This window comes from Plasmodium gallinaceum (assembly GCF_900005855.1).
Source record: "Plasmodium gallinaceum strain 8A genome assembly, contig: PGAL8A_v1_78, whole genome shotgun sequence".
NCBI classification, from domain to species: domain Eukaryota; phylum Apicomplexa; class Aconoidasida; order Haemosporida; family Plasmodiidae; genus Plasmodium; species Plasmodium gallinaceum.
The window spans coordinates 64,197-79,841 of record NW_021628241.1 but is presented as its reverse complement, the minus strand read 5'-3'; the positions used below and the strand labels follow the sequence as shown (position 1 = coordinate 79,841).

Sequence of the window (15,645 nt, the reverse complement as noted above, 5' to 3'; positions counted from 1 at the left end):
ATACTCCATATATATATTTATTTGTTTTTATAACGAGATAAATATTAACAAAAATAATGAAAAGAAAAGTATTGCATAAATACAATCGAATTTAAATGAAATACTGATGTATGTAACAAAAAAAAAAATTAATAAAGAAATAATTAATATTTATTAAAAAAATAAGCATTAAACAAGAATATTACTAAAATAAAATTTTAGAAAATTAATAAATATATTACGTTATTCACATTTCAGTTTATTCATTTTCTGTCCACTTCTCAGAATAAAGAATAGAAAAATTAATAAAGAGAATGTTTAATAATTTAATTAATGTAAAAATTATATTGACCGAACATTTAAGTAAACTTTATATTTATAGTTTTTGTCGTTGAAATTTTATTGCATTAAGAGGTATTTATTCGCTTTATGATATATTAATTGGGTGTTCGGTGACTTTATTAGAGTAATGAACAAACAAATTAATAAAGAGCATGTAGAGCTGCCTCTACGGTTTTGATGTATTTATATATATTTTTAAATACTTTGAATGATTGATCCTTAATTACGTAATCTATTTCATTCAGCATTCTTTAATTTCAATAGGCATTTATTCACTTTAATAAAAATCTTTATTTTTATTAAAAATTTAAAGCCTTATTGAACATTAATTATTAATTAATTGTAAATTACTAGTTTATTTGTTATGATTTATGTCCATCAATTTAAATATATTGCTGTTAAATTAACAAACATAAACAACTAGTAAAAATGCAAATTAATTATATGAATATTAATTAAGTAAAAATTTTATTATTATATGTATAAAATTTTCTTTTACAAAATTCGTTACAAAAATTATTTCATTTCCTAAAAAAAAAATTCTTTTTTTTTTTTTTTTTTTTTTTTTTTTTTATTTTTATTTATTAGTAACAAATATTTTTTTAATTGATTTTTTTAATTAATTTTTTTCCTGACAATCTTCGCATTTTTTTCTGAAATTTTATTCCTGACAGACTTTGTACTTTTTTTTTAATAAAAGTACAAAAAAAAAAAAAATCATCAATTTTTTTTTTTTGTGTGCGTGTGCATGACTGACTTCGTATTCTTCATTTAACTAATCCTTTAATTTTCCAAAAAGGTTAATAATGACTTTTATTAACCAATGATTGAATATTATCCATGCGACTCAGTATGAACAAAATGAAGTATTTTTGTTTTGTTTATTTTTCTAAATATTATAAAAGTAAGGTCTGTAATATTATTTATAGACAAGCTATTAAGCTTCAATGATTATTCTTACATTAGCTAATGAAGGTTTAATTATTTTGATATATATTATTTGTTCTATGTATGTTACTGATATTTTAAAGAATTTGCATATCTATACATTTATCACTATGTAGCTATTGATAAGAATATTACATATTTATCTTAATAATTTAAAATGTCATATTATTTTTTTCGTTAAAATGATATTATCACAAGCACATACAATTATATATTTTTCTTGAATTTAGTCCTTAAAAATATTTTCCATTATTTTTGGAAATCGTGAAGAATTCATTTTGAATCCAAATGGAAATATATTATATACAAAATATACATAAATGGGTGATATAAAACAAGTATGTTTTTTACTATTTTTTTTTGATGAAATATTATAAAATTTTTTTTTAAGCTCTATCTTCAAGAACCATTTAATACCTAGTGAGTAAAAGATATTAATTGCTATTTTGAATTTCTATTACAATAAAAAGGTTACATATAGAACTTTTGGTTTATAAATAATGGTATCACCTATTCTAAATAATATTTAAATAAAAAAAATAAATAAAAAAATTTTTATTTCTGCATGTTAAAATGTGGTGAAAATGTGCACACATATACCTGTCCAAAAAAAAAAAAAAAAATACATGCAGTAAAAGTATATTAAAAAAAATAACTGCACTGTAAGTAAATACAATGAAAAAATGTATATATTTTTTATTTTTTTTTATTTTTTTTATTGTAATAATGACTTAAAATTATTAATTTTTTTATTGATAATGATTTTATTATTATTATTTTTTTTTTTTTGAGAATGTCAATGTAGATTATTTTCTTTTTATGAAAGATTAAAAATGTAAGATAATTATGATTTACATGGGATATTATGTGAACTAACAACAATAGTAATTAGTTGATAGAATTAATATTTAATATTAATTAATAAATGTGATTATTTTGCTTAGTATTTTAATTTAATGAAAATGAAATGAGTTTTTTCGACGTTCTCTATATTAATTTGTTTTTTTAATACTATCAAAATGGTTAATAAGAGATATGATTAACCTTCTTGAGAATAAAAATAACTAGTTATATAAAAAAAAAAATGGTTATCTATACAAGTGTTAGTTATAAAAAAAGAAAAAAAATTGGATGATAATTTTTTTTTTTTCATTTTATAAATTAAATATATTAAAAAGTTATTTATTTCTTTTTGGAAAAAAAAGAGATAGAAGGATGAAAAAAGTTTGTTGAAAAATATAAAAAGTAATTTACAGAATAAAGAGTTTTCTTATATAATGAATTTTTTTTTTGAATTTTTAAATGAAAATATTATATTAACTATAATAAAATATTGATATTTGTAATGTTTGCATATTTTAATATGTATTCTATCAACTAATGTTTGTTATCATAAAAGCAGCTGACATAAGTTTTTAAATATTGTTCATAACACAATATGTAGAAATATATTTAATTAGGAATCGTGTTCAGTTTGAATATTAATTTTTAATAAAAATGAGCATTTTTATTAAAGTAAATAAATGCCTCTTAAAAAAACAATTAATGTTCAATGAAACAGGTAATATATAAAATCAGTTTATTGGCTTATAGCATTAAAATTATACGTAAATTAATTAAATTGGTAGAGGAAACTCTACATACTCTTTATTAATTTGTTTCTTCAATACCTATAACAAAATCATTGAGGAGGCAGATAATAAATGACAAAACCATTGAATAAGCAATTAATAAAGCACTAATTTAGTCAAAGATTCTCTTTATTTTCATTTGAACATAAATATCCTTTATAAAATCCTTTAATTATTTGAAAAAAAATTATTTTATATAAAATAATAATTTTTCGTTAAAATTATTAATATATTTTTCAAAGATTACTCCAATTCAAAGCAAGAATTTTTTTTATTATTTCTAAATGAAAAAAAGAAAATTCATGAAAAATAATTAATTGTTTTAGAATTATTTATATATTTATTTCAAAATTTTATATTTATACTAAATATTTAATATCTAATGTAAATAAGTGCTCTTTTTATTAATTTTTTTAAATATCTTATAAATTAATTAGATATATAAAAATAAATAAAGTATTAGATAAACATACTTCATTTAAAGAATTATAAGGTTAAATAATTTAATTATTCATACGATGTAATTAATTTATATAATGCTTTCTTATTTATAGGAAAAATATGTGATAATAGACAAAATTAATGGACACTATTCTGCATGCTCTTTATTAATTTGTGTGTTAAATAATTTATAGAAGTTTGTTAATAGGAAATTAATAAATCACATACAAGATGGAATGTTTCATAACTTAGAAGACTGAAAATAGATATAAATCGAAACATTCTAAATTTTAGATCAGAACATATTCAAATTTATTGATTTTAATTTGCAATGGTTTTCAAGTTATGAATAAATATTTATTTATATATAATTTATTTGTATATGATTATTTATAATTTTTTTTTTTGCACAAAAAGATAAACGAAAAAATAGAAAGAATAAAAATATTTTGTGATTATATTTTTATTTATATTATTCATGTATGTTTATGAAAATGCTTATTATGTAATATTTAAATATTAAGTACTAATAAATTATTTTTTTAATTTACAACAAGAGATTTAATAACATTAACAAATGTAATTGATATTATTTTACATTATCTTTATTAATTTTTTTTCTTAATATTTTAGCAATGTCCTTTATTAATTCAAAAATAAATAAATAAGTTAATTTACTAGTTAACTTGCATAAAATGCTTGATATATTATATATTAGTACTATATATTAAATATTACAAATTTTTGATAGTTAAACATTTAAACATAATATATTCTCTTTTTACTATTATAGAAATAATTGCTTTAAAAAACATAATATATATTATTTTACGTACTTTTTACGAAATTAATCATCCTATGCTTTATAAATGTGTTAAACATAGAAAATAATAAATCAATAATAAATTAAATTTTTATTTTTTAAAGATACTATACATTTCTTTTTCATATTTACACTTTTTTATATATAACAAAAATTAAAAATAAGTAGCTAGCAAAAAAAAAAATTTTTCCTTAGTATTAATATAATATTAATAGAAAAACATCATATATTAAACCCAAAAGAAATTTATTTGTGTTAATTTAATATTATACTTTTTTTGTGTTATTTAGTTATGAATATTAGAATTTCTCCTACGTTAAGTTTTTGCCATTATATTACTTGATCTGAGGGTATATCTTCATCTATATAGGGAAAATTCTTGTCATAACCGAATGCACGAAGAAATCTATGTAATCTACTTCTCTTTGCATTTTCTGTTTTTTTTATTTTTAATAATTTAGGAGAATTTATACATTCCATAGGCATTTCATTTAATCTTTTTTTTGCTTTTTTTTTTTTTGGATTATCTCTTCCAAGAAATTTTCCAACAGGAGTATACTATATTGTAAATTAAAAAATTATTTTTAATAAATATAATTTTAATTTATACAAATGGTTTGAAAAAAAAAAAAATATATATATATTTTTGTATAAATAACTTCGTCTCACCATATAAAGAAGAACAAAAACTAAAACTACCCCAAGAAGAGCAAGAGAAACAGGAAGAACAGCAAAAGCTGGTCCACAAAATAATCCTTTGCATGTTGCACCAGTTAAGCCACCACCATGTTCTGTAGGGGTTAATGCGGTTGAATTATTCATTATAGTAGTAGCACTATCCATTGCACTTGTAGAAAAAACAGTAGATAAATCACTTGTATCATTTGTAGGAATCGCAGAATTATTATGAAAATCAGGTGTTGTTGGTGATAAATCAGATGCGGATATCATAGCAGTTGGAGATATGTTTAATTCATGTGATGAAGTAGATATGGACGACGTAGTTAAGTTAGATGACTGAGTAGGTGTGGGTGATGAAGTAGAATTAGATGATGAAGTATGGTTAGATGATGCAGATGTAATTGACAAACCATTAGTAATTGCTAACCTTTCTGGAATAACCATTCTATCTACATATGAATCGGATATGTGTGTTAATAAAACATTGTCTGTAAGTTTTCTCCATGAAGTCAAGGTATCATTTAAAATTTGCTTTGTGGTAGGATCTGGTACTCTATTTAATACATAAGTAATATTACCACTTCTCTTGTTCATCCATTGTGAAAAATCCATAGCATTGCTAAGTGTGAGATTACTTTTTAACTCTTCTATTCGATCAAATAAACCTGGTTCGATAAAATCTAACCAAACTTTCAAATTTCTTCTAATATCCCTGGTTGATCTTACATTTCTACTTCTTGTTCCTTGTTGCCTTACTGCTAAAACTCTTCCACTTCTGAGACATAATTCTGTTTTTAGGTTATTTTTTCCTACTTCAAAACTATAGAGGGGGAATTATATTAAAAAATTAAAATTATAAAAATTATTTTTTTATGAAATAATGCAGATTTTAAAAAATATAAGACATAAATATATTTTTAATGATGAATATTACTTTATACTGTAAAAATATTGGAATATACACACCAACAAATAAATATAGATAATCATCATTGGGAAATGAAATATTTTTATTTTTATTATTTTTGAATACTCCATAACCTCTAAATTTCGCAAAATTTACAAAAAAATATCACTTGGTTTATATATATTTATACCATTAAAATTTTATGTATTATTTCAAGTAATTCGAATAATATGATGTAAAAAAATATATTTTTTTATTATTAAACAAAATTTTTGAATATAAAACAATTCCTAATATTATCGAATAGTTCTTAATACGTTGTTCAATGTAACATATAATTAAAAACTATAGAAATCCTATAGATTATACTTGCAATTTTTTCAAATATACAAGGTAAAATAATTCTCAAATTATATGAAGAAAAAGGAAACAATGAAAAAGATAAAATATTATAATTATGTTTTTTAATTATACTATATTCGATTTAAAATATCTATACATGATAAATTAATATTTAACAAAAACAAATTAAACATTAAATATAAAACATCAAATCTTTCATATTGAATAATTTAATTAAAAATTATAAATATTTAAAAATTTATATTTACTAATAAATATCTATAATTTGTTAGTAAATAATTTTAAAACACAAAATAATTTTTCTTTTCAATAAATAATTTTTTTTTAATATTTTTGATAAATAATTTATTGTATATATCATATAAGATTCCTATGCATGTAAAACAAAAAAAATATTTATAATAGTTATATCTAATATTTTATTCATAAAATATCCTATTATATATACTTTTATTTTTTACTATGTTTTTTAATGAATTAAATTAGAAACTAATTTTTTATAGAAAGAAAAATATACTACATGTTGTAAAAAAAAAAATGATAAAAATTATAATTGTTTAAATCGTTAATAATAAAGAAAAAATAGATAATAGTATTAAATCAATAATAAAATTAGTTAATATATCTTATGGATACTATAATAATGAAAAAAGAAATACAAATAATATAAGTTCTTTAGAGATTTCTCGGTTATTGAATATATTTACTATATTTAATATACAATTAATTATAATTTTGTTATAATGTTAATTTGAAAAATTAGCAGCATGCTAATTAAACGATCATTAAAAAATTAATTTAAAATTAAATTTTATTCATTTTACTATATTATTACATTTGAAATCGAATGATAAATTTTTTGAAAGTAAAAATTAAAATAAAAAGAAAAGAATAATAAAAATAGATTCAATTCATAAAAATACTATTTTATATAATTAAAAAAAATTCAATAAAAAGATATTTATGGTTGTATCTAATGAAAAAAATATATTTTGTAATAAAAAATGACAATTTAATGAAACTTTTACCTCATCCATTGAATGAAAATACTTAGAGATAACCATTGAACTTTAATAATTAAATAGAATATTTAAAAATTTATATGCATGTATTTCCATTATTACATATTGTTACTAATTTAATAAAAAAGAAAAGCAATAATTGCCTTTAAAATAATGAATAATATATACATATCAATTATGAAATAAGAAAAAAATATGATAGCACATATTTTACTTGTTGAAGTAATTTTACAGTTAACTGTAACATGTATGTGAATAAAATTATATGTAATTTATTTCTATAAAAATAGTAGTAAAAAATATAAATATTTAAAAGAATTTTAAAATATAAAATTTCTGCATTAATTATAACTTTCATTAAAGTATATAAAAAAAAAAATAATAATAAAAAAAAAATTTGAGATTTATTTTAAATCGTTAAGAAAAAAAAAGATATATTTATCCTATTATAAAAAAATATTAAATTTTAAGAGTTATAAGAAATTATATCAATTAACAAATTATACCTAAATTCGTTCTGATGCTCACTATAAATTGATTTATTAGTAAAGTGATCCATAATTTTCCTTTATTAATGAGAAAACAAGTTATTACATAGCATGCAACACGATATATTAATTTTAAATGTTACCAGATTATATTGATGCTACAAATGTATATACTTTATATATATTGGTTAAATAATTAGATATTTGTTTTTTTTACAGTATTTTATTTATTCTATAAAAATTTATCCTTATTAAAAACATAAATTCTTTCTAAAACAATTGATTGTAGGTAAAATAATCCTTTAAAATAAACTAATAATTTTGCATTGAAGTTATTGACAGTATTCAAAAACACATAAAAATTATATAATAATAAAAACAAAATACTTTTTAATTTTCTTTCGAAATTTCAATTCAATTATTCATTGAATTTAAAATTAAATTAATTAAATATAATTTTTTATCATATTTCAAAAAAAAAAATATATATAACTATCTAGAACAAATTGAAAAGATATTTAAAAAAAAGTAATAATTTTTTTTTTTTTTTTTGACAACTGAAGAATTTGTATGTTTAACTCTCAATTTTTTGTATTAGTAGCTATTATTTCATAAAAGGAAAATAATATATTTTATTAATAAAAATATAAAATTTTGAAGATTTAACACATAATATATATACATATAATAATGATTTATTGGTGTATTAAACGAAATAATTTAACATATTACATTAAAATAATACTGTAAATAACTTATTTTATTTAATATATGTAGTATTATAATAGTTAAAGTATAAATAAGAGCTACGATATAAAAATGAATCCAAAACAAAATTTGATAAATTCTACTTGAATATTCTATATATAAATATTTATTTTTTTTTTATAACGAGATAAATATTAAAAAAATAATAAAAAAAAAGAGGCATTGTATAAATACAATTGAATTTAAATGAAATACTGATGTATGTAAAAAGAAAAAAAGATTAAAAAAGAAATAATTAATATTCATTAAATAAATGAACATTAAACAGAAGAGTATTACTGAAATAAAATTTTAGAAAATTAACAAATATATTACGTTATTCACATTTCAATTTATTGATTTTCTGTCTACTATTCTAGAATAATAAGCAGAAAAAATAATAAAGAGAATGTTTAATAATTTAATTAATGTAAAAATTATGTTGACCGCACATATGAGTAAACTTTATATTTATAGTTTACGTCGTTGAGTATTTATTGCATTAAGGGAAATTTATGTGCTTTAATAAAAATTACATCGTTTTTATTAAAAATATAAATAATCATTAATTATTGACTTTTAAGAAAAAATATTTAATAATAATTTTATGAATAACTATTTAGTAATTTATTTTCATTGATTTTAGATTAGTAAAAAAGGTAAAAATTGAAGTAAGACTAAATTTACGTGACTTATTTTTTGATAAAAAAAATTTTATTCTCAAAAATATAAAATTTTTTTAGTAATCTATGATTTTTCCAAAAAAAAAATTAAACTAAAAATAATAAAAAAAAATAACTTTTTTTTTTTTTTTATGCATATTTTTTTCTAGTGATACAAGATTTCAATGACATTTTGGAAAATTTACATAATGACAGGGTATTATTTTAAAGCATTTCCTTTGCATGCATGATAATTAAAAGACATATATAAGGATATATATGAATATACGTACCAAAGTAATTTTTATGTACAAAATAACAACAAAGTAGTTAACTAGAAAATGCATACCTTCTGAAATGTAGTATAGGTATGTTTATATAATATATACATATATTAATAACAATATTTTAAAAAAGAATTTAATTTTCCTCATATTAAAGAAGAAATAAATTTTTTTTACTTCTTTTTTTATGGAGAATATTGTAGTAATAATTTTTTTCATATAGTATATAAAAACTATGAGATATAAAAAAAAGTGTTCAATTTATTATAAATAGATAGTTATATAAAAGGTATATAATTATATACTAAAATTAATTTTCTTGATATACAAGTGGTTAATAAAAGGTATTATTAACATTTTTGAGAATAAAAAGTAACACCTATATGGAAAATAAATATTCATGCAAGCACTAGAAAAAAAAAAAAAAAAAATTAATCTTTTTTGTTTTTCTTTTTGCTAAATTTAAATACATAAAAAAACATATTTATTCTTTTTTTTTAAAATAATGCAGTTGACTAAAAAATTGAAAAATAGAGTCCTGACTAAAAAGTTACTTGTAACTTATTCTCTTTTAAATTTATATAAGAAAATTTTAAATTAACAATAATAAGATTTTCATGTTTTGTAGAATTTATATAATTCATTTTATATTTTAATTATTTATGTTTGCTAATTTGAGAGCAATGGATTTGAATTGCAAAACATTACTGATGATATTATAAATAAAATATATGTCATCAAAATTGATAATGTGATTGTAAATTTTTAATAAAAATATAAGACACATATTAAAGTAAATAAATGCTCAATGAAGTAGACTATATATATATAACAGTTTACTGGTTTATAGCATTAAAATTATACATGAATCTATTAAATGAGTAGAGGAAATATTACATACTATTTATTAATCTGTTTGTTCAATATTTTAGCAAAGTCATTGTAGGTACAATTAATAAATAAGATATCTACATTATTGGTTAATAAAAAGCTTTATTAACCTTTTTGGAAAATAAAAGGATTAGTTAAATAAGAATACCAAGTTGGTCATGCACACACACACAAAAAAAAAATTGATGATTTTTTTTTGTTTGTACTTTTTTTTTAAAAAAAAGCACAAAGATTTTCAGGAATAATATTTGATAAAAAAATGCAAAGATCGTCAGGAAAAAAAATTGATTAAAAAAATCAATTAGAAAAATATTTGTAACGAATAAATAAATAAATAAAATAAAAAAAAAAAAAAAAAAAAAGAACTTTTTTTTTTAAGGAAATGAAAAGGTTTTTGGTGATGAATTTTGTAAAAGAAAATTTTATACATATAACAATAAAATTTTCATGTAATTAATATTTATATAATTTTTGATATTTGTCAATAATTGTTTATCTTTGTTAATTCAACAGTAATATATATTAATTGCTGAATGTAACTCATAACAAATAGACAGGTAATTTACAATTAATTAATAATTAATGTTCAATAAGGATTTAAATTTTTAATAAAAATAAAGATTTTTATTAAAGTAAATAAATGCCTATTGAAATTAAAGAATGCTGAATGAAGTAGATTACGTAATTAAGGATCACTCATTCAAATAATTTAAAAATATATATAAATACATCAAAATTGTAGAAGTAGCTCTACATGCTCTTTTTTAATTTGTTTGTTCAGTACTCTAATAAAGTGACCGAACACACAGTTAATAAATCAATTATGTATTTAAATGCACGACTGGCTTTTCATCAAGTTTATTCAAGACTTCATGTATTTGTTTCTATTTATCATTGGTTTATAAATATTTTTATCAATCTATAATAAATGATATTTAAATAAATAAAATAAGTAAAAATATTTTTTTTTAAATTCTAAATGTGTGAGTGATTTATTAACTGGATGTTCGGTGACTTTGCTAGAGTATTGAAAAAACAAATTAATAAAGAGCATGTAGAGTTGCCTCTACGATTTTTAATGTATTTATATATATTTCTATATTCTTCGAAGGAATGATTTTTAATTATATAATCTATTTCATTCATCATTCTTTGATTTCAATAGGCATTTATTTACTTTAATAAAAATCCTTATTTTTATTAAAAATATAAATCCTTATTAAATATTGATTATTAATTAATTGTAAATTACTAGTTTATCTGTTATGAGTTACATTGAGCAATTAATATATATTGCTGTTGAATTAAAAAACATTAGCAATTAGTAAAAATTCAAATTAATTATATGAATATTAATTACGTGAAAATTTTATTGTCATATGTATAAAATTTTCTCTCACAAATTCAAAATATAAATATTATGAAAATTAAACTCTTTTTATATGTAAATATTTTTTATCTGTTTAAGATCTCATTTTTATTGGTACTAAATTTTAGTGTCCATTTTTTATTTTACCAATTTTTCTCCCTTTTCTTAAATCTTTTAAAAAAATAAAACATATTTTTTTTATTACGTATCTTCATTTATTAAATGAAAAATATAAAAAATTCCATCATTTTTTTTTTTTTTTTTTTTTTTTTTTTCCGCGTGTGCATAACCAACTACGTATTCTTCATTTAGCTTGTCCTTTTTATTACTAAAAAGATTAATGAAGCCTTATATTAACCAACCGCTGATTAAACTAAATGGCTCTTCTATAATTACTATAGAAAGTATTGTATTAGCTTGTTTATTTGTAGATTTCATACAAATTAGAAATTCTGTAGACATTATCGCTTTTTCTCGATTATATATTTCGTATAATATAATTGGTAGAGTTCCTAAATTAGGCGTTGATCCAATTTCTGAGGGCAATATATTAGGTATAGTATATAGCTAATTTATCAACTTACTATTCAATGACTATACTAGTATTGTACAAGTAAATTAATAAAGATAATATAGAGAAAACTCTATTTAATTTAATTCTTATTTAAATAAAATTCTAAATCATTTAAATTAAATATATTCTCTATCATAACTTGCACATATACTCATTCCGCTAAAAAAAAAAAAATATTGAAAAAATTTTTTTTTAAGATTGCCATGTTTTTTTTTTAAAATAAAATAAAAAAATATATACTACCATAATATGTTATTTTTTTAAATCAGAATAATGTAACAAAAAAAAAATACTTGATATATTTGTTTTTTTTTTAAATTGTAGATATACATATAAAAAAAATAAAAATGATTATATATTAAATTTTTTTTTATTTTTAGTGGACCCACTTTCAATGCAAATAAGTATATATTTTTTTAGTGTACAAAATTTTAACTATTTTAGAGAACACCTTTATGATTAAACCTTGTCCACAAGATTTAGTACATACAAAATAAATTATTTTTATTCTATTTATTTATCTAGATATTATATAAAATACATCTATAATACAACTTATTGACCAATATCTAAGATCCATTATCTAATGGGACGCGTATTTTTTTTCTATTTCCTTCAAATGATTGTTCAGAATTTACACAAAATCTTTTAATGCTCTAATCATTTCGTAATATATTAACAGATGATTCATTTTTACTCATTTATCCTATGTCTTTCTCTTGTTCCATTGTTTCTTTTAATTCTTCATCTTTTTCCTCTGGTTTACTACTTCACTGTTTTTCTTTTTCCTTTTCCTTCTGTTTTTAAATACGCTTTTTTTTATGCTCAAATATATTCGCATTAACTCAATCTTTTTTAAATCCGTTCCTTTTTTAATTAACTTAAAACTAACATTATACTTTTTATCAATTATTGAGCTTCTAATTTCATTCTCTAAATCCTTGATTACATTATTTTTACATATTGATGCTAAATGACTTGTCATATTACAATTATTACATTTACTATTTCTATGTATACAATCCTTCTTATGATTGACTTTTTTTCTATAGTAGTAACGTTTATTTACTACTTTAGTCAAATTTATTATCTTTTCTCTTTTATATTCATTTCATATTGATTTTACGATATTTTTTTTGTAATGCATTAACATTTGAATCTTCATTTTATAATTATAACATCTGAGTCATAATTCTTATAAAATTTTAATTTACTGTTGTGCCATGTTTTATCTTTATAAAATATTTACTTGAAATTTTCCTCATAATATACTTGCAAAAGTCCTTTCTAGATACTCTATTGGTTTATTAGAACACAAGCAACTATAAATGTATACCTTATGGTCTATGATAAAGTTATCTTTGCCCTTTAGTGCATTTGTTTCTCTTTCTTAATTATAAATTTTACATAATTGTATGAACTGATCATTATTATTAGTGAATATTAATATAGATTATTCAATTTTTTATTGCAGAATATTTTTAACTTCTGGTTTCAAAGATAAATCAACTGTATATTATGAGTGGATTTTTGTCATCAAAAATTCTAGTATAATACAAATCCTCTTTTTAGATAATACTAGTAATTTTCTTTTTTTTAAAGATTTAAAAACTATTCATAGTAAACTTCTATTGATTTCTCATTGAATTTTGGTAGTCCTGGTACTTTTACTATAGTAAACTCCTTATCCTTCTTTTTCTTCAATACATAAAAATTGTAGAAACTAAATATATCTTACAAGATATATAATCCAAAATTTGCAACTTTTTCTTTAATTTTGATTAAATTGTAAATTCAATGCAGTTATATTTCTATCGGTTTTAAAATTCCTGTATTTGTTACTCAATGATTTATTAGTCATATGTTCATTTACTTTGCTTGTTTTGAACAAACAAGTAAATAAAGAGCATATAAAGAAAAATTTACTTATCTTATCTAAAATAAACTAAAACTTTATGTGGATTATTTACTTTTGTTAATATGAAATATTAATAACATTAGTTAATTATTATTTAAGTTAATTTATATAGCACTCTATAAATTTACTTTTTTTAACATTACGTTTTTAATCATACATAAAAAAAAAAAAAAAAATAAAACAATTATTTTTTTTATTAAAAAATTTAAGCCATTATTATAAAAACTCAGAAGAAAAATAGATATATTGCATTTTTTTATTTTTTTTGTATATACATTTAGTGCGATAGTTTTTTTTCAGTTTTAATAATATTTGTGATTTTGCTTTTTTTTTAATGTAAGTGTTTAGAAATGAACATTTTCCCCAGTATTTTTGACATGCACAAGTAAAAACATTTTTGCTTATTTTGAGTATCACTTAAAATTGTCCTATAATATTTTTTATAGACCATATTTGCTATAATTAATATTACAGTGAACAAAATGAGCAAATATTTTTCTACATGCTATTTATTAACTATTAAAAACATCATAAAAGTTGTTGAATAGATACTTCATAAATCATATCTTGAAATAAATTATCTTCTTGTTTGAACACATTTGAATTAAATGTAATTTTTGCATGCTGATCTCATTTTAAATGGGAATAAACTAATATTTTATATTTTATTGGTTATACCATGTAATGAATCTTTTTTACATCTTAAAACTTTATTTTTACATACAAATACTAAATGATCAATCTTATTGAACTTTTCATCTCTTTTTTTTATGGTAAATGGATTTTTTTTTTTACATAACTATTTTTGCTATAACGGTATTAATAAGAAATAGAGTCACATTATATTGCATCATTTGATCATTATATTTATTCAGAAAACATATATTCACTTCAAGTATCCTGTACTTCTTAGTATATATTTTTTTCTAATTCCTTCATATATTTCGTAACTGCAAGAATATTTTTTCTCGGATTTTATTTTGTGCAATTTAACGTCTTAGATATACTAGATATATTCGTTTAAAACTTGTACAAAGATTTATTGATGTTATTAGATTCGTTAAAAGATATAAAACTCTAGACATATATACTGCAATTATTAATATATGATTTTACTTCTTCAAAAACTCTATTTTATGTTTCTATGCTGATGAAATTGTGATACATCTTATATTTTCCATCTAAACCGTAAACATATATCTAGATAACTTGATTTTCAATTATAACATATTTATTATTTTTCTACAGGAAGACAATACTACTAAGTATCTAATATAAGCATTAATAATATAATCATAGTATATAATCTTCAATTTTTGATCACTTCAGCAATGCTACTTTTTATTCAAATTATTATAGGTATTTAAAATATCCTTCTAAGGACACTTAATTAAAACTTGATAATCCCTCAATAATTTTTCACATTAAATGTATAGTCATTTTTATTCTGATTGAACTTACGAGAATTACTTAAATTTCCTGCTTCATTGAAAATTTTCAAATTTCACCTCTACATATTTCTCTTCATAATAGAATATTTCTAATTCAGTTGATTATGCTCATTCAGATTAAAAT

At 19.1% G+C, this 15,645-nt stretch overlaps 1 protein-coding gene across 1 annotated transcript, besides 6 other annotated features; it reads right to left on the bottom strand.

The window, feature by feature from the left end:
• Window positions 1-414: 414 nt before the first annotated feature.
• Window positions 415-980: a repeat region.
• A 263-nt stretch (window positions 981-1,243) lies between these two features.
• Window positions 1,244-1,681: a repeat region.
• A 607-nt stretch (window positions 1,682-2,288) lies between these two features.
• Window positions 2,289-2,991: a repeat region.
• A 1,503-nt stretch (window positions 2,992-4,494) lies between these two features.
• Window positions 4,495-5,883, bottom strand: PGAL8A_00266400 (PIR-like protein; the record flags this gene model as incomplete). The annotated part of the gene is made up of 3 exons (XM_028671639.1): window positions 4,495-4,722; window positions 4,864-5,665; window positions 5,879-5,883. The coding sequence occupies 3 exons, from the start codon at window positions 5,881-5,883 to the stop codon at window positions 4,495-4,497; spliced, it is 1,035 nt and encodes a 344-aa protein (XP_028528272.1).
• Window positions 5,884-10,456: 4,573 nt separating this feature from the next.
• Window positions 10,457-11,034: a repeat region.
• A 163-nt stretch (window positions 11,035-11,197) lies between these two features.
• Window positions 11,198-11,747: a repeat region.
• Window positions 11,748-12,837: 1,090 nt separating this feature from the next.
• Window positions 12,838-14,068: a repeat region.
• Between the last annotated feature and the right edge of the window lie 1,577 nt (window positions 14,069-15,645).